This window comes from Hermetia illucens, chromosome 3, assembly GCF_905115235.1.
Source record: "Hermetia illucens chromosome 3, iHerIll2.2.curated.20191125, whole genome shotgun sequence".
Lineage (NCBI taxonomy): Eukaryota > Metazoa > Arthropoda > Insecta > Diptera > Stratiomyidae > Hermetia > Hermetia illucens.
Genome location: NC_051851.1, coordinates 14,091,756 through 14,114,893, shown reverse-complemented (window position 1 = coordinate 14,114,893; position 23,138 = coordinate 14,091,756). Strand labels below are relative to the sequence as shown.

The 23,138-nt window shown below is 43.1% G+C and overlaps 1 protein-coding gene across 2 annotated transcripts in view; it reads right to left on the bottom strand.

Moving 5' to 3' along the window:
• LOC119652733 (CCR4-NOT transcription complex subunit 6-like) overlaps positions 1-23,138 on the bottom strand; it is a 476,871-nt gene that overhangs the window by 428,729 nt on the left and 25,004 nt on the right. For both annotated transcript variants that reach the window (XM_038057029.1, XM_038057030.1), the window contains exons 3-4: positions 3,913-4,044; positions 3,631-3,817 (exon numbers count right to left, since the gene is read on the bottom strand). In XM_038057029.1, coding sequence (XP_037912957.1) covers positions 3,631-3,817; positions 3,913-4,044 — 319 coding nt within the window. The remainder of the gene's footprint in view (positions 1-3,630; positions 3,818-3,912; positions 4,045-23,138) is intronic.

Here is a 23,138-nt window from a genome sequence, read left to right as displayed (position 1 = left end):
GGAGTCCCGCGAGGATAGTGGAAGAAGGAGGTGGGTTTACTGGGTAAGAATCCCACATAACCGTGTGGCAGGAGCCTGCGGTACCTTTTGAAGCATTCCACCTTCCATCGGCTGGACTGAGAGGACTGGTTCCATTTCCTCTGTGTCTGTCCAGTGTACTGTGACATCCGTAATTTAGACGCCATGGACGTTCACGTGGTGCACGGCCACTAGTCTTGTTTGTTTTCAGTTAGTGCTGTCTTATGACGTTTTTCGTGCTGTATTGTACGCGTTGACTGATGGAAAGGTGTCTTTGTGGTTCTCTGCTTCGAGCTAATTCCAGTCAACCCGTTGGGAAGTGCCATCCCCACATACTCGAGGAGGGCGATCGGACCCGAATCTGCAAGGGGCTCTTGCCACAAAGCCTCATCGGAGGTTATCTGGTACCATGGGAAACAGGATGGCCCTCTGAAAGCATGTGCTCCAGGAGGACGTGCTCTCGCCCGGTTATTTGCGGTTGGCCCCCTTGTGAGAGTATCATGGTGGTTATGGTTATGGCTATGTGGCGGTGCATCGGAAGCGCGAACCTAGGCGCCAACATGGATTCACCTCTGCCGCTGTATCAATGGCCGCAATATCGCCAACTGATGCATCAGCCGAGAGAAAACGTCAAAAAATTACATTTTGGAAAATAGAGTCGGAAGGGAGACATTCGGCAGAACTCTCGTAGTAACTCTCTGTAGCATAAATATATTCGCATTTTATAATAATAAGGAATAGTTTCCAAGGTGTGTTTTAATAAAGTCTAAAATTTACCAATTTGTACGGCCGGCGAACAGGGCGATAAGCAAATCGTATTTCTGATAATGACCGATTAACATCTGTTGGAAAATAAGTCGAGAGATTGCAGCTATGGACGGAATTTCGAGAATGTTTACGATCTAACACAAAAGCTGCCAAAAAGCCAGCAATAAAGGATAATAGCGAGCAACGGGCCAGCCGACATTAGCCAGTACCAAAGTTCACACCGAAAAACAATTCGTCAAACACACATTCGGCTTACACAACAAATCTGGTTGATCATCGAAACAGGCAACAATATTCATTTCATATTTTATTCAATTTCTTTCTTTTCGTCAATTCAATTTCATTTGCTTATTATATTTATTTTTTCGCTACGGTCGGTGGGACTTTCTCAGCTTTTTTTTCTTTTTAACATTTGCTTCCACCAGTCTTTGCCAGTCCGTTTTCCGCGTGTCAGTTTAAATTGTTGCTTCGGTGGACGCGAATTCTTGGGCTACAGCCGTTTTTCGCTCCGGCGTGTCATCTTTTCTCTTCTTTCCGCTCCTCCCCCTTGACTGTGCTAAGGTATGTCACGCTAGGAGAAGTCTTCACAGGGCGCGATACCACCGCCAGCAGTAGTCGCTGTCAGGGTGCCTCCCTTTTGACGGCGTAATCCGGTAGTATGGTTTCGTCAATTGGAGCCGCAATTTGCGCTGGCGGGCGTTACAACGGACAGCACCTGCTTTAATCATGCCTTAATCGGTCTCGACGAGGAGACCATAGAGATTGTTTCGGACGTGCTTGAGGAGTGCTCGTACGTCCGCTTGAAGGAGCAGTTGATAAAACGCCTTTCAACGAGTGAAGGGACAAAGCTCAATTATTTGCTGAATGAGCTATCTTAGGGCGACCGTACCCCCAGCCAATTGCTTCGAAAAATGAGGCAATTGGGTGGGGGTAAGGTGAAGTCTCTCTGGCTTCAACGACTCCCGGAGAGCACCCGCACCTTTTTGGCCTGCGTGGACTCTGGATCGCTAGAGGTGTTTGCCGCCATAGCGGACAAGGTGCACGAGGTGTACCCGCGCCCGTGGTCTCAGTTTTCCAGGACACGACTCGGGAAATTGGGGATTTAAAGTCGTTGGTGACGACATTGGCTAACGCGATCACCAAGCTCGCTGCGACGATCGGTACTGTGCGTACAGGAGGTAGATTTCGATTGCAATCACCGTCGAGGTCTGCTTCGAGTACCCGCGGGACCCTCATCGGCCTCGACGGTTTGTTGGTATCATCGGGCATACGGAGCTAATGCGACTAAATGTACCACAGAATGTACGTTTGGTTCAACAAAAAACTAGGCTTGCTGGGTGCCTCGGCGAAGGCTACCCGAAGCATAGTACCACGTCGCCCCCATAAGCAGACGTTGCTTCCTGGTCGACACGGGCGCTGAAGTGTCGGTTCTCCTTGCACCCCGTCCGAACACCCTTATTCCGCAAAACTTGCGTTTGGCGGCCTGAAACTTATCTCCCATCAGCACCTATGGCTGTAGGCAGGTGGACATGAGCCTCGGACTCCGCCGTACGTTTTCGTGGTGTTTCATTTTGGCGGACATAAGCATCCCCATATTAGGCACAGACTTCCTGTGTCACTATGGGCTGGTTGACTTACAGAAGAAGATCTTAATAGACCCGACAATCTCGTTACAGACATCAGAGAAAATTTCTACCTGCCGAGATGACACTCTTTCAATAATTTTCGAGGACTTTTCCGACCATCGCATTCGCGCACTCCTCTGAAAGTTTCGCAACATCACTACGGAAAGTAGTTTCTTCAAGCCGGTGAGTTCAAAAATTTGATGAAACAGGGTATCCGCAGGCCATCAAACAATTTTTTGGTCCACAAGCCAAATGGCGAATGGAGGCCATGCGGCGATTATAGGGGTCTGAACGCTCAGGCAGTTCCAGACCGTATCCCATCCCCCGCATCTATGATTTCGCGCACTCACTGACGAACTGCCGTATTTTTACGGCCACCTACATCGCAGGCAGAGCCCCTTGGGGTTAAGCGCTGTACAACTCGGGTGCTGTACCCCTTAGTTACGGCAGAGTATAAACCAGTATCGCTGCGTTAGTCATCACGGGGTTCTGATTTTGATTTTTAAAACAATCCGTGTCCGAAGTGGGTCATGGGTTTATGCCTACACGACAGGTACTTACGTTAAACTCCTTCTTCAGATCATGAAATCAAACAATGATAGAAAATCGATGAGTAGCTACGATTTTTCTCATTCCATAAGCTGCATCCTTATCCGGTGGTAAAAAGTTTATGAATTTGGAATGGAAAATTCCGAATTTTAAATGAAAAATTCTGAAATTGACTTGGAAAAATCTGAAATCAGTTTGAAAAAATCTGAAATTGTTTTGAAAATTCGGAATTTGAGTTGGAAAATTCTGAATTAGACTCGCAAAACCTATAATCTTTCACCATTATCATCTGATCAATAAATTCCTCACCTAAAATAATAAAGATATGTTTTTTTGTGGAAAGAGTAAATTCATCTGCTCTATTAACATAGCTGACAGTTTGATTGAAGCTGTCTAGCTATTAATGTTTCTTGGCATGGCATGTGACGTCACACGCTCTCCAGCGTGTTTGAATTTGAATTTAATTTAAAATGCTTATAGTTTGAAAAAGACAGTTATTTTTCGATAAGTTTTATTGAGAACTTTGTAAGATTGCTCTAGAGAAATGAATCATTTCTGAAAATAAGGCGAGAAGTCTATTGCTTTCTTTCTCCGAATCTCGAACCAAAAATGAGCGATATATCAGGAGGCTTGGCTCTAAGATAACCGCGAAAAAACCCACAATACTCACCTCAACTGAATCAATTCACCCAATTCGGCCGGCAAACTTCGCAGCTTATTAGAAGAGACATCCAATGTCCGCAGATTCGTTAACAGGCCGATATCACTCGGTAGCCTTGATAAGTTGTTATCGTTCAAATAGAGGGCAGTGAGATGAGTGAAATTCCACAGAGACGGACTTAAATTGCGAACATTGCCTAAAAACAAATTATTAACAATTAATCAACGATTCCCAATCGGTTGTATATTTAATTAACATTGCATTGTAAAGTGTTTTTTTTTTGTCTCTTACCTGTTATCTCAACTCCATGCCAAACAGGTTTTCGCCCCGATGCAAGCTCATCCGCTGATAAGAATATTTGTTGTCTCCTTGTATTATTGTTTTCGTACTTGTCTTTATTTCGAGACATTTTGTAAGAGTTCCCTGTGAAGAGCAATTAAAAGAAAAATTACATAAAAACATTGCACCAGCACACCATCTTACACAAATTATTCCAATGGCCAATAATTGAAATTTGTTGTATTTGGTGTGTGTTTTGTGGAAATGCATGCATGAAACAGAAACATGATTTTGAAAAAATAAAAAAAAAAAAACATAAAATACAAAAGGAAAAAAAACGACGAAATGCACGATAACAATTTAGTGTGATTCAGAGGTAAATGGAAGGGTAGTCAGCGCATTCGGGGAAATTGCGCTTGATTTGTTTACCCGGAATGGGAGTCTTCTACGCATTACAGGTGGAGCTGATATATTTGGAATGACAAGAAAGGGAAGATTAAAGAGGGTCATCGCTATCAGTAATTTGGTTCAAGTCATCTTTGTTACTCCTTTCCAACGAATATCATTTCGCAAACTTCCAAAGACTGTTCAATTGAGGTAAAAACGAATCACCAACAAAAAATTCAAAAATATTTCAACAAATTACCAATAAGCAAAATGAAAGTCAATTTAGATACTTTCACGTTGACTTCAACCTTTCATATTTTAAGCTGAGTACAAGAAAAAAGATGAGAAAGTAATTCCACTAGAAATTTCTTCCAACAATTAAGGCGCATTACTCTCTGAAGCAAAGATTGTATACCTTTAATTCAGTTGGATATGGAACCTGAATAGCAACCGCAACTTATTGCTAGTTTTGCTCCTTACTCTCCTAAAATTCTCGAATATGTTTAGTGTCTCGCATTATAAAAGTTTTGTTTTATTCAGCGAAAATGGTGATCACAATGGATCGTGGTAAAGCTTTACATTGAACTAAAGTAGCAACAAGCCTCCATACTAGCATAGACACAATAATAGAATGTTTCAGTATCAATTTCAATTTGTAGAGTATTAAGGGAAACGTAAAACAACATAAAGTAGCACAATGCGAATATTAGCCACTAAAAACAGCACTCAATAGCACAATATCAAATTTCAACGATGAGGGAGAATCGTATTTTGTAAACAGCAAGATATGGCACTGGATAAAAAAATTAACTACTTCGCAGATAAACTTGGAACCATATTCCATCTTAATACCTGGATTCATTTTGCTAGCCCGTTTGAGATAATGAATAAAGCTCTCTATCGTCTCCCCATACAAATCGTTCGAAAACGCTTAATAATACCTAAAAATACATTTCGTATTGACACTACATGAGTCCAAAGATAAAAAACCTATCGAGGAAAGCATATAGATTATATAGAAAGGTGGCCTAGTAGGGCTCCAAATCTCACTGTTTAAACACGGAGGGAATAAATCAGACCCCATTGATAGTGTTACAGAAAAGGAACAAAGCCCCCCAATTCCACAGGAAACTACAATACCAACGCGGTCAACGATCTACTTTGTAATGACTCCTGACACAAAGGATATAGGGCATCCACACTGCCTACAAAAGTAAACTAGAAAAACAGATCATTAATAATACTATCAACTCTGTTTACAGGAAATTAGACGACATAACTCTCCGGGCCTACCATCAACATCTAAAACTTGTCTGCGTTACAGAAGGAACCTATCAACGATGCGTGTCCAAATCTCCCTCGACCACCTACTTTGTCGTGGTGAGGGAGCTCAGCAAGGAAGTTCCTCCAGGAAACGGGAGGTGAAACCTGATGCCAAGCGTTAATCAAAACCCCGTGCCGAGGGCTGCATGGTCACAGGGGATAGGATGTGGCCGTAAACAGTGAACTCTGGGTACCAGGCGACCCCCAGTTTCAACTAGCCTTGTCTCGGTAAAAAGGGGCTTTGCCGAGATCGACCTACTTTCCCCGATAAAACGGAGACCATGGAAGCCAATTATGAAAAAACTAAGACCTTTAAATAAATACAATTAAACCTCGATAATGACGATCCAACCCCGAGTGAAGGGGCAACCCTAAGCTCATCGATGGAAAATCTCAGATTCTCCACTTACTCAGATGGGAACCAATCTAATTGGGACCCAGTCCTTAACGGACGAGCCGAAGCAGGCCCCTTCTGTCAGTACTCCTGACCCCAGGCTCCAATCGGCGCCACCTGCTGAGGCTAAAGTCTTGCCCATGGGTAAGCACCTGTTCAGGGACAGCAAACAGCCTTCGTGCAAACCGCCTCCGAGCAAATAATACTCCAAGGGCTGTGCCAAAGTTGATGGGAAAGGACCGCACCTGTGGCTAAATGGAAAACGAAGCGGCAGCGGTCCTCGGACGATCCTAACTCTTCGACACAAACGACAGCAAAGAAAGCTCGGCCGGCAACGGCTAAGCCTTCATTTGCAGCCAAAGCTATCGAAGCCGATGGATGGGTCCTGTATGACGACTCTAATCCATCCGGTTATGATACTGAGCAGTGCGAATGGTTTAGGGGGAAACTCCTCCTAACTGAAAAAACTGCATCATCACAAGGCATTAAGTCTTGCTTCAAGTCGGTAGGTATACATCGTAAAATGTTACGGCTAAACTTTGCCGACGAAGGCACGAACGAGTGGTTCAGGCAGTACTGCTCCTCCCTCAACGATGTGTGGGAGGGTGCACGATTAACGCTGAAAAGGATCTCTGAGGTGCCATCGTTAAAAAAATGCTTCCTCTGGCTTCCAGAAGCAGAACGAAATGGTGCTGGGGCTCTGGAACAAGTTGGTGTGCAGAATAATTTCAACATTTCCACCTGGATGTTGCTAGGTTGCAAAACAGGAGAGAGAGCCGATAGGTCGGGAACTTTTCTCACTATCGGCGTTCTCGAATCCGATGTTAAGAAGGTTCAGGAAAAATCGGGCTGCTGGCTCTACTACGGGCTAGGGACCGTCACGTTACAAGTGTTGGCTCCTAAGACCATTGAAGGGAAAGTGCAGCCCTCGAAATTTTCATCTGAAGCGTAGATGAGGTGCCACATTTCCCCCACATTAGCGGCATTGTAAAGCTGCCACTGCACTTATCAGTCGTCGGAATAGCTGCAAGACATTTATATACCTCATCCAAGAACCGTGGGTTGTTGAGGGGTAGTCAGGGGCCTAAACTTCCAGCATGCTGACCTGTTGTACGCCAATGGAAGTGATCGACCCCGCTCCTGCATGGTAGTCTCAAAAGACTTCCAGGCTAATTTGGTTAACGACCTATATGATGGCGACACCACATTGGTAAAAACTAACCATAAAAAATCAACAGGGAGATAAAGAGATACTATGGTGCTCTGCATATTTCCCCTACGACGCAGAAGACGTTTTCAGTGGAACATTCATCAGAGCTATCCAATATGCCAAAAGTAGAAGCATGGAGGGTAATAGCAGGATGTGATGTCAACGCTCACCACATATGCTGGGGAAGTTCCAACATCAATGCAAAAGGATCGAGACTACTGGAGTATCTAGTAGGAACCGATTTGCAGATCCTTAATTTGCGTAATGAACCCACTTTCTTCAACGTGGTCTGGCGAAAGATCATCGGCTTCACGGTGGCATCCCCTAATATCGCGGCTTTGGTCGGAGAGTGGAGAATATCAAACGATATCACACTCTCGGATCACAGACGCATTGATTTCGTAATGGGCCATTTCATTGGCAGTAGAAGAATGTCTGGAACAAAAATGGAGGGGTCGCAACATTCGAATCTGTTCCGACAGTAGGGCGGCTTTATCAGCACTAAACAGCAACGACATATCAAGCCAGTTAGTGTGGAGTTGTCATCAGGTGCCACTGAAACTTGGCCGACTGAACAAAACATTCCTGATATGGGTGCCGGGGCACTCTAACATCGCTGGTAATGAGAAGGCTAACAGACTGGTTCGCCGAGGATCTGGATCCACAATGGTGGGGCCCGAACCAGCTTTTGGAATCCGGCCATCCACTGTCAAGTCTACTCTGAAGAGTAAAATTGCAAGGATTCACGCAGTCGAGTGGAGAAATTTAAACCTTTAATTTACCGGCAGGCGAAAATCCCTATGAAAAAGCCTGGGGTCACTAGTACCGTATTTTTGTTGTTCCTTAAGAAGTGGGACATGAAAATCCTAGTAGGGCTTTTGACGAGACACTGCTCCTTAAACTACGATATGGAAAAGATCGGGGTGGTGGTTTCGACTATGTACAGCCAATGTGAGGAAGAGACGACCCTACGAATTTTGAAGCTCAAAAGCAAATACGTGGTGAAGGACAGTGAAGAGCACATCGAGCGAATCCGAGAAAACCTGAAGGAAATAGCAAACGATGAAATGCTATTATAGTTTCCTTCAATGTGGAAGCCCTATTCCCTAGCATCTCTGTAAAGGAGGCGCTCTGCAATCTGGAAGATCTTCTGAAGAGAAATTCGCCTGAGTGTAGGAAGGAGGTTCGCCTGAGTGGAGGAAAGAGGTTCGCTAATACATAAAACCCTCCCTCCCTTCTATGAGCGAAATCTATTTCTCCTTCAAGGGTAGATTCTACAAGACAACCTCAGGAATTCCAGTGGGAAACCACCTCTCATCACTACTCAGTGAAATCTTCATGAAAAAATGGAAGAGAGGATGGAAAAGGAGGGAATAGTCGCTCTTTTTTTCGGTAAGATATGTGGATGATGTCCTTGCTATGGTGAAGAGACAAAACGCAACCTCCGTGTTGGTAAGTCTCAACAACATCCACAAAAAGATTACCTTCACAATGGAGACGGAAGTGGACCACAGCCTACTATTTTTGGATGTCAAAATAATAAACATGTAGAGTTTGACATCCACAGAAAACCTCCCACACCCAACGAACCATCCCGATAACCTCTAACCATCAAAAAATGGCTCCTTCCAACTCCATGATCCATTGAATGTACACGGTCGCCTTAAGTGAGGAACACCTCGAGAAGGGGAAAGAATACATTGTCAGCATCGCTACAAGGAAAAAACAATGAAGCATCTAATGAGACGAAAGGAAAGACAAATGAAGAGGAGGGAACTAACGCATCTAAGCAGATAACAAGAAAACTTAGAGGAAATAGATTCCCTTGGATCTATTCAAGGACAACGCGAAACATTAAAAAATTAATGGAAAAAACAAACCTCTTGTCGATACCTACAAGCAGGAAACAACAACTAAGACAAAAACTGGGTTCCCCAAAAGACTACTTGCAAAAGAATGAGAGGAGTGGGATACATAAAATCGATTGTCCAGAATAGGACCAGGTCTACGTTGAATAAACTAAAAGACTAGCTGCCACCAGGATCAAAGAATATTTAGGGGAAGCACGAGCCGCCTTGAATTAAGTGCTCTAACAGACTTCAAGGCCCTGATCCAATTAGATTGTTGCGCCAGCGATTATTAATTGATGAGCCTCCAGCAGCGGCCCAAACACAAAGGCGAATATCAAGGTCCATGACAACCGGAACTTGAACTCAGGGAAATGAGGTAATTCTCAAAAAACTCAGCTAGAACAAAGTCAGAGTTTGTTTATCTTTCGATTTTGATCCACTGCTCTTCCCTCGCGATTGAAAACCCCTAGAAGAAAGGAATTCCATCATTGCGTTGGTGAGGGAAGCAGAAATTGACGCAAATAGCAACGATATCGCTACCATATACCGCATTACAAAGAAAATTGCCGCAAGCTGTTCTTCGGTCCTATCAGGCACCATTAAAGGTAGGCTTCCCATACACGATAATCAGTAGGTGAAGAGGTAGAAGGGACACTTCACCACGATTCTCAATCGTATCCAGTGAAGTTCCATCTCTCACCATCGCAATATCGACTTCTTCTCACAGACCTTTGGAAGAGTTACTGGGAGTACTAAATTCAGTTCTTACAATGCCTTTCGATTCTCGTATTCTTAAACATCTGTTTGGGAGAGGATATGAAGTTACCCTGAAACGTAGAGAGAACTGGGAAGTCCCAGAGGAATGCGTGGCGGGATAAACGAAAGTTTTCTACATCGATGACTCAAAAACAGAACAGGGTTCTGGAGCCGGAATCTTCCTCTCGAATAAAAACGACTTTTCGTTTGGGACAATATGCAACGGTTGTTAAAGCCGAAGTTTATACGATCTTGAGGGCGGCAAACTGAGTGATTGACGAGCGGTTAAAGGGCAGGCATATCGCAATCTGCAGTGATAGCCAAGCTGCATTGACGGTGTTGAGTAGTCCTTTCATCACATCGAAAATCATTCAGGAATGCAGATTAGATTCAATATGGTAGAACTACCCTGGATACATGCTCGCTGTAGTGTAGAGGGAAATGAAATCTGGGTGGCGTCAGCGGACGAACATTGGACAGCAGCGGGGTGAAGGTGGTAGCGTATGCCGACGACTCGGAAATATTAGTGTCAGGAATGTTTCCACCCATTGTGAGCGACATTATGGAAGGAGCGTTGCGGAAGGTCTGCTTGAGGGCCCCACGATGCGGACTCGGTATAAACCCAACCAAAACGGAACTGATGCTATTCACCACCAAGACAATTGGTTCTTACCTGAGAACTGAGGGTTAAGAAGGCCTGTATAGCCTTCTATGTCTGCAAGAGAACCTTTGCGAAGAAATGGGTTCTCCGGCCAAGGATGGTTCTCTGTGATGCGTCCAATCCTAACGTACGGCTCTATTGTATGATGGCAGGCTTTGAGTAAAAAATACAATAGGATGAAACTCAATAGAATTGAAAGAAGCGTATGTGCAGATGCTACTGGGGCTCAGCAGTCCTGCCCGGCAGATGATCTCAATGTACTCCTGCATCTCCTCCCCATAGACTTCCACATTAAATACATTGTAGCGTGCAGTGCCGTCAGATTACGTCAGTCCGGATACTGGGCAGCGAAGTCCTACGGCCACAACAACATCCAAGACGAAGTACCACGGGAAATCTCCACGGACTATGCCACACGTAACCTGAACTACACACAGTGTACCCAAGTCGTATGGTCTTCCAGGTTTCGCCAGTGTATTCCAAGCGGAAGTATTGGCGATATTAGAAGTCTGTCGATGGCTGGAGCGAGATTTGTGCCCCAAGCGTAACATAGCCATTCTGACCGAGAGCCAAGCGGCCATCAAGGCCTTGTACTTAGCGACGACATCTTTCAGGCTGGTGGGGCAGTGCAGAGACGCGTTGAACCGTCTGGGCAGCACGCTCAAGGTTATCCTCCTCTGGGTTCCCGGGCATAGGCACATAGAGGGGAATGACCGGGCTGATGAATTGGCCAGGCGAGGCCCCGCACTTGGGGACCATGCCGCTAGGCTCAGTATACCCTACAATTCGCATTGCCGAAGCTGTGGAGAAGGAAGGGAAACTCTCATGCACTTTCAATCAGGCTACGGACACTGGATAAACCATTCTTTGGGGACCTCAGAGAGATTTCTAGCTGCAGAGTGGGAGAGCTGCTTTCGTTCATGAATGCTACGGGCTGGCTCTGGAGATCCGAGCCGGCTGGACCCTGCCTCCCTGCTCTCTTAACAGCAATCACGGTATTAGGAGTTTATGGCATCAAAACGAGGTACCACAGCGCTAATTGGGCTCCCCGGAGCGGCCACTGATACCTACCTACCTTTCTGTTCCGTGACGTTTATTCCCGATTTACTGATTTAGGAGTTACCACCCCGTGTACTAATGCTCCCACCTGCTTGTGTGAGATTTGCTTGTACTTCTCGGACCAGCAAGCAGAGAATACGTCTCTCTTTTGTTCCTCGACCAATTAACATTGCTCTATAATAAAGCCACAATTTATTGTTCGTGCGCCACATATCTTCACATTTTCAGTTTGAGTTCCTTTTTCTTTACGATTTGCTTCTGATTTTCTAGAGCTATGGTCACTTGACCTTCAAGTTAAATGACAGGTTTGAACGAATAACGAAATTGTTTCCTAGCTGAAAAGTTACTGTTAGAATTAGAATCTACCAGTTCTGTAAATATCTCACTTCTAGGATGTTATTATGTGAAAATTCTCTCCTACCGCCACCCCCTTTCGCATCTTAACGAGTTTGTTTATACCCCGGCATCTGCGGAACAACATCATTTAAGCAATCGATTCCTCAATGTTTATGGATGCTCAATTATTTATGCGTGTATATAAACAAATCAACTGAAAACCTGAAACTCAACCCAATGGAAAATAAAACAGAATAAACAAAAACCTGTTTCCATTTATGATAAATTTATGACCATGTTGTGTTGTTATGGATCAACGACATTGTATGGTTAGATTGTCCACCTATGAAAGTATCTAATTCAGGAAATCAGTATCTTTTTGTTGAGTAGCGCGGAGTCGAAAATTTCCGCGATTTTTGGGGAGCAGGGGATCAATCAAGCTAATTTCAGACAATTTAGAATCAACAGATAGTTCATATGTTCTATATGGGATCTAAACATTGGACATATTGTACTAATGAAATTATTAAAAAGTAATTTGTATTTCTGAAGATACAAAGCCCTAAAATCTTGGTCAAGTTTAATTTTAATGGTTTCCACTGGCAACCTATACTCTGGTCTAGATAAAACTTTTCCAAAACAAAATTAAGATGTTCTCGGTAACTACAAAATAACGAAAAGATTTTAATTAAATTCCAACTGAGGCATGAAAGTCAGTTTGCGGATAAATTAAAACACATTTCGCATTGACCAGTACAAAATAAAAGCAAAATATCCATGGTAATATGTGGTAAGTGATGAGATAACACACTTCCAAATTAGCAATTAGCAACAGAACATTAATTTTTGATTCCTTGAAGATTACAGTGTAAAATATTGCATGGTATGGTAGGTGGATATGTTTCTGGGACATCCTCGTTTTTTTTGGCAATATTCTGGGTTCCAGTAAACTGATCAACGTCAAAATATTTCTTCTTTCTTTTTCTTTAGCCTTTGTTCCGTTCACAAGCGGGTTCGGCTCGTCGTGATCGGTTGCGCCATTTTATTTTATCAAAGACTTGATCTTTATTTTCGCATTTTTAAGAAGTAATTCATATCGTGTTTGACAGTTGCAATATCATGCTCATCGGCTGATGTACTGTTGACTCGACATGTGCACTTCTCGACAACTAAAGTACTGCCATCTATATTAAAACTTTTATAGGCAACTAGCAAATATTACCGAAAGGAATAATTTTTTGCCGAGAATCTTTTTAGGTTAATTGCAAATTTTCAAAATTTCGGTTTGAATTTTTATGAATGAAAATAATTTATTGCATTTCATTTTATTTTCTTGCTAACTCTGTTAGATCGACTTTAGTAGGTGGAAAATATAAATCGACTTTGCCTATAACCCTGAAGCACTCCAGCCAACCAACAAGAAAATCAGAGGAGTGTCGACCGAGCGCTCTGATGGAGTTTCAGTATTTGCGAGCGGACTTTCACGGTCAATTTCGCCAACTTTTTTAGGTTTTTGGGATAACTCTTCCCTCTAGGTCGTCTTCGGATCAAAATGGAGAAATTCATCGCCTTTGAGGTTGTAGCGCGCCAAAAACACTCAAGAAGACAGCACTCGATTCAACTTACGCCTGTTAGCTGTTTTGGAGCCTCAGAACCATCTCTGAGACAGTTTCCAATTTCCGAAGGTTTCTGTGATTGTTTCGTGCAGGAAAGATCTGTAAATTTGTAAAAATGCCGCAGAAAACTCATTCAACAATAATATCACGCTACACGCGGCCCAAACGTCGAAAAATCATTCCCTGTGGCCCGTAAGAGCCTCATTATACTTTTTTCTGGACATCAGGATCAAGGAAGAATATGCTATTTTTTCTTCACGCTGGGCTTCAACTGCATGTAAAAAACAAATCTTTTACTGACTGTGAACAAATTGTCATATACTTTACACCGTGTGATCATCATGCAAATTTCTCGCTCCGTTACAGTACCTCGGCCCAGCTGAAACCAAGCGATATTCCAGCGACGAAAGAAACGCATGGCTCCTTCAGTTCGGCTGCCACAAGTCTAAATGAACGGGTGGTGCTTCCCCCTTCGTGGTTATTTTTTTCCGGGGGAAAGGTTCTAGTTGGGCCAGGGTGATGCTCTTCAGTGACTCTGACTTCGAGGTGAAAATGGTGTGAGCCTCGCTCGAGGACCTCAAAAGGGCCCTCATAAGGCAGCTCTAGCGGCCTCGTAGTTATTTTTTCCGAGGGAAAGGTTCTAGTTGGGCCAGGGTGATGCTCTTCAGTGACTCTGACTTCGAGGTGAAAATGGTGTGAGCCTCGCTCGAGGACCTCAATAAGGCACCTCTAGCGGCCTCCTGGAGGTGTCCATTTTAATTAGGACGAAGATGGGAGTGGCACGCAGGTGGAAAATGAACAGCCTTCCTTTTAACACCCCTAGCAAATATTCAGGATCTCTCCCCGTAAAAAGTTAAAACGCCCTCAAAGTGGGACTATTTTGAAGTAAGCACAGTAAGGTTTAATTTTCGATCAGACGAGGTACTTTCTCTTCCATCTCGTTGAAAAATTGCGGCCATCACCCTCTTAGATAGTTAGGGTGGTTCCAAGGGGGGTATTTTGATACCATCATAGTAAAGTTTAATTTGTCAACTGGATTTGTCAGGGAGAAGGTAAAAAAAGGTATACAGGAAAAACAGATCCGCTAAAAAACAATTTGTAGCGGTTGCCCTCTTCTTATAAAACTACGGCGTCCCAACAAGGGGTTATTTTCAGGTCATTAATAGGCTTATTGTCAAGGCAATTATCGCCGTGATTTTGAAGGGGGCTGGAGAGGCGACCGCCTCCTTCTTCTGAATAGGGCATCTGCGCTGGTGTTTATTATACCTTGTTTAAAAAATATATCAAAAACGTAGCCTGATAAGTCCAATCTGATACGTATTAGTTTAGAAGATGGATTTTTATTTGAAAAAGTGACACCAATGGTCGATGGTTAGGAACTACTGTGAATTTTCTGCCGTATAGATAGGATCAAAGAAGTTAATCACTCAGTGGATAGCAAGTAATCCTTTCTCGATTAGTGGCTTGCTAAAGTCCTTTGAAATATAAGGCCTACAAATAAGTTCTGTCGGTTTTTTGTTTAACTTTGAAGCTTTATTTGTTGTGTTCAAAGTATTGCCCATCGCTAGCCACAACTTTCTTCCATCTTTTAGGCAATTCATAGATACCATCGCGTCAAAAATTGGCCGGCTTGGCCGCTATCCACTCATCGAGCCATTTTTTGAGTTCGTTGTAATTGGAGAAGTGCTAGTCAGCCAGGCCATGCTACATCGACCGGAACAAATAGTAATCAGAAGGAGCAATATCTGGGGAGTACGGCGGGTGGGGTAGGAGTTCCCATTTCAACGTTTCTAGATATGTTTTAACGGACTGTGCAACATGTGGACGAGTATTGTCATGTTGCAAAATAACTTTATCATGCCTTTGCTGGTATTGCGGCAGTTTTTTCTTGAGTTCGCGGCTCAAACGCATCATTTGACGTCGGTAGAGTTTGCCCGTGACCGTTTCGTTCGGTTTTAACAGCTCATAGTATACCACACCCAGCTGGTCCCACCATATACACAGCATGATCTTCTCACCATGAATATTCGCTTTGGCCGTCGATGATGAGGCATGGCCGGGGTATCCCCACGGGGGGGGGATTATCGGATGGATCCACTTTTCATCGCCAGTAACTATTCAATGCAGAAAACCCTTCCTTTCTTGTCATTGAAGCAGTTTTTCGCACGTGAAAAAACGGCGTTCGACGTCTTTTGGCTTCAGTTCATACGGAACCCAATTTCCGACCTTTCCGATCATTCCCATTGCTTTTAAACGGTGAGATATGGCTTGTTGAGTGACTCCAAGTATTTTTCCAAGTTCTTCTTGCGTTTGCGATGGATTTTGGTCGAGCAATGCCTCTAATTCTTCATCTTCAAAAATTGTTGGCCGTCCGGCGCGCTCTTCGTCTTCCAAGTCAAAATTGCCATTTTTAAACCGTCCAAACCACCTTTGACACGTTCGCTCAGATAGAGCATGGTCACCATAAACTTCCACCAAAATGCGATGACTTTCGGTTGCTTTTTTCTTCATATTGAAATAATGAAGTAGAACTTCCCGCAAAGACACATTATTTGGTACAAAATTGGCCATTTTCGTTGATGAAAAAAGTATTGTTGTTTACACTTCAATTAAATAATTTATACTGACGTTTGTGCCTATTGACAGTAGCTTTCCGATGAATGTTTGGAAATGTGCATCAATTGAATAAAAAACAAGCTACGCCATCTATTGTGAAAACCGACAGAATTTATTTGTAGGCCTAATAATAAAACTTATTTTTTCTATTCGCTAGTGGGGACTTTTATTTTGCAAATACCAATATTTCGGGGACCACTTGTTCCCTTGTTGTCTTGTCTTGTTAGCACTTAATTGAAAACGTTCTTTATAAAATTTGGCCCTTAGGCACTTCATCCTTTGTCAGTCGCCTCGACAGATTCAAGATATCTACAAGTTTTTGGATGCCGTTATTGATTTGGAAACGTAATCACTGAGTATGCTTAGTTGCATGCTCTTCAGAAACCTCACTAACCAGGTCGCAGGTTCCAATGCAGATCCTCATTTAGAAGTGACCAGGTAGCGTCTACCATACTTATTAGCACTTTCTTTTTAGAAAATTTGACAATTTTCAAGTTTGTTACTTTTCCAAGTTCCACAGCTGTATATCATACCTATACAGGTCTTAGAATCAGCAGCTGTATTTAAAGTCTTTCAAGCGGCTTGGGCACAATTAGAAGAAGCGACCGATACGATCAAGTTTATTTGACTCCTTCGTTCGTTTAGGGACCATTTTTACTTCCTCCATTTCAACTGACGGCGCCGTCCCCACGTACTCGAGGAGGGTGATCAGACCCGAGTCTACAAGGGACTCATCTGAAGTGGCTCTGCCACGAAGCCTCACCGGAGGTTATCTGGTACCTTGGGAACCGGGATGGCCCTCTGAGAGCATATGGTCCAGGAGAATTCCTGGAGGATGTGCTCTCGGCCCGGTTATTTGCGGTTGGTCCCCTAGTGGCAGTTTCATAGTGGTTGTGGTTATGCCTACATCGCGGGCAGAGCTCCTCGGAGCTCGAGCGTGGAATTGCGCTGTACAACTCGGGTGCCGTACTCCTTAGTTGCAGCAGAGGTGTTAGATAGGCCTCGCATCCACTGGTATGAATGCTGAGCCTGCACTCAGTATAAACCAGGACCGCTGTGCTTGCATGGCGGGGCTCTGATTGTGGTCCCAAAATCATGCGTGTCCGAAGAGGACCGTGGGATTATGCCTTCACGGCCGGTACTCACGTTAAACCCCCAGGACTTTCATTTCAACTGACGGCCCACGTACTCGAGGAGGGCGATCAGACCCGAGTCTGAAAGGGACTCATCTGAAGTGGCTCTGCCACGAAGCCTCACCGGAGGTTATCTGGTACCATGGGAACCGGGATGACCCTCTGAGAGCATATGGTCCAGGAGAATTTCTGGAGGATGTGCTCTCGGCCCGGTTATTTGCGGTTGGCCCTCTAGTGGCAGTTTTATGGTGGTTGTGGTTATGCCTACATCGCGGGCAGAGCTCCTCGGAGCTCAAGCGTGGAGTTGTGCTGTACATCTCGGGGGCCGTACCCCTTAATTGCGGCAGAGGTGTTAGATAGGCCTCGCATCCACTGGTATGAATGCTGAACCTGCACTCAGTATAAGCCAGGACCGCTTTTCTTACATGGCGGGGCTCTGATTGTGGTCCCAAAATGAATCCGTGTCCGAAGAGGACCGTGGGATTATGCCTTCATGGCAGGTACTCACGTTAAAACCCCCCCCCCCCCCGGGACTTTCATTTCAATTGACGGGTGGGCCAGTTGTGATGATTAAGCGCCAGCCCCGTTACCCTGGGTTCGAATCCCGGTCCTCTTGAATATTTGCGTTCGTATCCTTGCTGCCCCAACGCTTTAGGGTTGTCACTTGCACAGCATTAAATGTGCTAAAACCTGAAACTTTGTGGATGATTTATACTCCACAAAGGAGTGAACGAGTAAAAAAGCAAAATATATTACCATTGTCGAGATACGCAATTCGAACCGAGCGCTACGGTGGTTATTAGGATGATTATGCCTATTTCTGAATATATTTTCTCTGTAATGAGTTAGTAGCCAGGAGCATCACAAGGACACCAAGTGATCGATAGCGACCAACTTTTTGGAGTGTTGTCAGGTCTTTAAAAGCTTATGTATCCAGAAGCTGCAAGGTACTTTCTAGATGTTTCGCGAAGAGATCTGCCTTTTCTTTTTACAAATCTAATTCTGTTTTCCGGTTAATAGATGGTATTTATTGTCTAGGTCTTTTTATATATCCCATAGCCTTCTATATTGGTCTGTGTCTTCTTTACTGTAGGATTTTGAAAATATCCAGTGAAGGACTCATTCGTTCATTTGCTAGTTAAGGCTTTTAGTTTGTTGAGCAAGAAATTTAAGGTCCTTTTGTTTCCAAAGCGTCATGTTCATCAGAGTTTGCAGGCTGTTAGTTTTGCTGCGACTAATTCGTTGACTACAAGGCAGATAATATATCCTGTATTCTGTCCATGATGAACAGGATCGCTTTTTCTCTTGTTCATTGTTAACAGATCGATTTCTTCCTCCAGAGGTGTCTTTATCACGCTGATCGGCCAATATGTAGGCTATCCGCTGAGGTGAAATTACACTTTCGTGCTCACCTCCGAATAATTCATTGCTACCTCTGGATTTTATTAGCCTAAATACTCAGAGTCCATTCCAATCTGTTAAAATCGACTCCTAAAATGAAAGGGCCCCAAAAAGCTAAAAGAGTAAAGCAGGAAGTATATTGATGAGATCTTGACATTTCTGTAAACAATTGTACACTTTTTAGCCATAATTGGCATTTTCTCTTCTTCGACTTTCTGTTCTGCCACAGAATTGAACCCACTACACCAGTGGGCCGGCCTAGAGCTACATAGTACAGAACGATAGGAAAAGGGTGCAATCTTGATTAAACTCAAATCCGAGTCTTTGGAAGCCTCTGTCCCTAGATAGTACTAACTTCAAGTTGTTTTTCCCTAAGATTGGTTACTATTCTCTGATAACATTGTTCACCTATTTCAAGAGTTGAGTGATATGCGCCACTCTCAAAGTTGCTCTTCATCCTGTTCTCATAGTCCTATTTATCTAATGAAACCAGTGCATTTTCTTTGTCCATTTTAATATATTGTACTGATTTCTCTTCGAATTCCTAAATTGTTTTCTTCTCCCATATGCTGTTGCTGTTCCTGGTCTTACCAATGTCATGCTTCCTTTTTCTTCTGTTATGAACGGCGCTTATATGTCGGTGATCAATAGTGGGACGTTTGTTTGACTTTGGGTGGCAAAGTTCAGTAGTCTCATTCATTGTGAAACGAGTGCACGAATTCCACCCGGAATGCCGATCAATGTTAGGAAACAACAAACTGAAAGTATTCAATACAATACTACCTAGGATAAAAGGGGTTCCCAAGATCCATAAACCAGGGAAAGAGATAATTGAAATCGAGAACTTATGCGAACTTTGAGGATGGCAAAATCTTGATGTCCTTGACGGCAAAGTTTTTCCTCCGACCGATCCTCCCGGTAGAAAATTGGTTAAATCTGCCACAAAATGATCCACATCCCGTCGAGAACTTATGCGAATTTGGAGGATGGCAAAATATTGATGTCCTTTGGTGACAAAGCTCTTCCTCCGAGCGATCCTCTCAGTAGAAAATTGGCTACATTTGTCACGAAATGATCCACAATGGAAAAGAGATAAGGTATATATTAAAAGGCGGTCCAATAAGTACCCGAATTCTACGACAGAGGACATTCCTGAGGGAAGTTAGTGTTATCATCGTGTGCTGCCATCTATCAAACGACGGCAAAATAAATTTCAGACTTTGATAGATAAGTTTGGATTTGGCAGCCATTCGAGTAAGACGTATTGCATGATTTTCGCTAAGATGGGAAAAGAGCAGTATCTCTAGGTAATTCGTTTTTTGTTTTCGGATGGGGAAAAATGCGATGGCGATACTTCGCTATCTATGACCACAGTTAGATATTAGTTAAACCAACTTAAACTTGGACGAACATCTGTTTTTGATGAGGGGCGACCAGGACGCCCGGCAGATGTGGTTACCGAGGAAATCATTCAAAAAAGTCCATAACATCATTCTCGCTGATCGACAAACGAAAGTGCGCGAAGCAGCAGGGGTCGCAGGTGTGGCAACCGATTCCTTAGGAGCGACCAGGACACGCGCAGATGTGGTTGCCGAGGAAATCATTCAAAAAGTTCATCACATTATTTTCGCTGATCGACGAACGAAAGTGCGCGAAGTAGCAGAGGCTGCAAGTGTGTCAACCGGAATGTCAATTAAGATTTTACATAAGTTGGGAATGAAAAAATTATGGGCCCGATGGCTGCCGCAATTGCTTACACTGGCCAACAAGTGGTTGCAGCTGTTAACTTTGAAGCAGTGTTTGCAGCAATTTAAGCGACATCCGAAGGAGTTTTTGCGACGAGTTGTGACCGCTGATGAAACCTGGATTCATCATTACACACCAGAAACTAAGCAACAATCAAAACAATGGATTTCTCCTGGTGAACCTGCTCCAAAGAAAGCGAAGACGGCCCAATCGTTCGGAAGGGTCATGCCGACGATTTTTTGGGATACGAACGGCATCATCCTCATGGATTTTTTAGAAAAAGGAAGGACGATCTCTGGACACTACTACAGTGAAATTTTGGACCACTTCGATAAAAAATTGAAGGAGACATGGCCGCATTTTGCGAAAAAGAAGGTACTGTTTCACCACATTCATTCGGAATTGTCGCCTCAAAACTGCATAAATTGCAATTCTTGGTGAAACAGATCAAGCATATTCGAGAAGTTGTCAGACTTACTTAACAGGAAATCGCTACCAAATCACAAGATATACGAGTATGCTAGGATTTCATAATGGTGACTCGGTCCCCAAATGAAAGCTTGTCTCGCATTTTTTGATAGTATCTCTTGACCATAAGAATCAGCTGATAAGGTTATCGACTGCAAATAATTTTCACTGAATAATGCAGCAGATGGTCTACGCACGGTCTTGTTCATCTCCACAAAAAAAGATTAGTTTAGGTGCTCCAAAGTTCAATGCGCACTGAAAAAAAAGATAAAACGGAAACCTGCCTCATAAACATTTTTTAAATCATCCAACTGAGGTAAGTCAAACATGAATATTTATTAGATCTTTCATGAGTCATTGAAATGATTTTTTCTTTACTCTTTAGCCATTTTGCATTCTCCATGTTTATTAAAAAAAAAAAAAAAAAACTCCAATAAACCGCTATGACGATAAAATTTCGACCATTTTGTGTATAATAGATATCAACAAAATTCGCTTACAAATATAGTTCGTTGTCTGCTTTGTACGAAATAATCATGTCCATCTGTTAATTATTTGGGTTTTAGAGTGGTCAACGAACTGACAAATTTGGACATATTAAGTTCAGCAGCTTTTTTGAAATTCAACCTGACAACGGCCAGAAACTAGCTCAATCAGTGGTGCATTTATATAGATGCCAGTGATGACGAGGCCATCAGCCAATTTGGGTAGTTTTCCAGAGAAATTTCGAGTTGATGGGTAGAAATAGATGGGAAGGGCAAGTAATTATGATGAAGTTTTAAGGGATTAGCTCTGAAATTAACACAAAATCTCTTTCGTCCTTCACTTTTAGCCCTCCCGGGATACACTTTCTCAATATAATTCGCGCCTTTCTGACTGAAGAAGAATCGAAATGAGAGTAGACGTTGTGTATTTTATAGGAAACTTACCTAATCCTAATTAATCCTATTTAATTTTCCTTTTAAGACATAAGCTGTCAAATAAGAGCGAGGCAAGTCCTCTATATATTTCACTGGCCTTAGCAGGGACTTGCTTTGATCCCATTCTCTTTCACTTGAAAAATCCCATTAAAATTCAACGATGCTTTCGAATGCATTTAGCTTCCCTGCCTTCCAATTACACCAGGTGATTTTCACTCATTATAATTCATAATCAAATCATATTTACAAATGAACAAGTTGGAAACCGAAAACTTGACGCCACTTTAGGTATGCAGTGATTTGTGAATCTTTTTATGTAATATTTGAGGCACGTGTAAGCATTGAGTAAGCCAAACTACTTTTCGATATGATAACGATATTTTATATCTTTAGGTGCCGTAATTTCACACTTGTGGCTTATTATAACTTTATTAAAACTAGTACGGTTTCCACCAAACTTTCCAATATGATGTATCATACCGCAGCCTACATTAGAGTCATACAAAATTGTATGATTCTGGAATTCAGGAATCCAATGGGGGATTTGCAGTAAATTTACAAAATAGAATAATATACTATTATTAAATTTACTTGAGCAGATATCCAGATAGAGGTTCTTTGAGGTTTAGGTGTCGTACAGAGACAGCAGCATGTTCTGTTTGAGATAACTGGCTGACTAGTTTCTGGGAAAGTCCCCTTAAAATAAGTGAGCTCCTTCAAATTCCACTTCTTACACTCTTACTCTGCATCTAACTGCCGTAGTTGCTTTTTCTTCAGGCCCAAAAAATTGGACTGCACCCGGGCCTACCCAGGGAAAATTCTTATCACCGCTATCAACTACCAGCTTTTAGGAGCAGATATTTGAATTGCCGCCGGACGTTGTGACTCGTCAACAAAGTTTTAGGAACTCTGTGCCCACCAACTTTCAAAATGAAGTTTCCTTTTCTTTCATAAACTAAGAGAACGCTTTTAGAAATAGATTTTAGCAATTCCAGGTAATGAGTACGGAGAAATGCGGCCCTAAACACTGCAAAACCACCAACGATGCCCAGCCTATTAATGACGTTTCTGAGGATGACGTGCGGCGGAGTTATCCATGCCATCCGATGATAATGACTTCGAAAAATAGCAACAAAAACCCCTACCGAGGTCAGTGAGCTCGACGAAATGCGATCTAAGTATGATGACGTCCTACTGAAAAATGAAAATCAGCGTACTTATATCATGTTCATGTTGCTGACGAAAAGGAGCAGCGAACTTAGAAACGCAGTGAAATCCCTGCAATCTATGCTGGTGACAGTTTTTCACGCTATGAGCGTGGGACAACATGCTGCTGCCCTGACCAAGCCAACAAAAGTACCA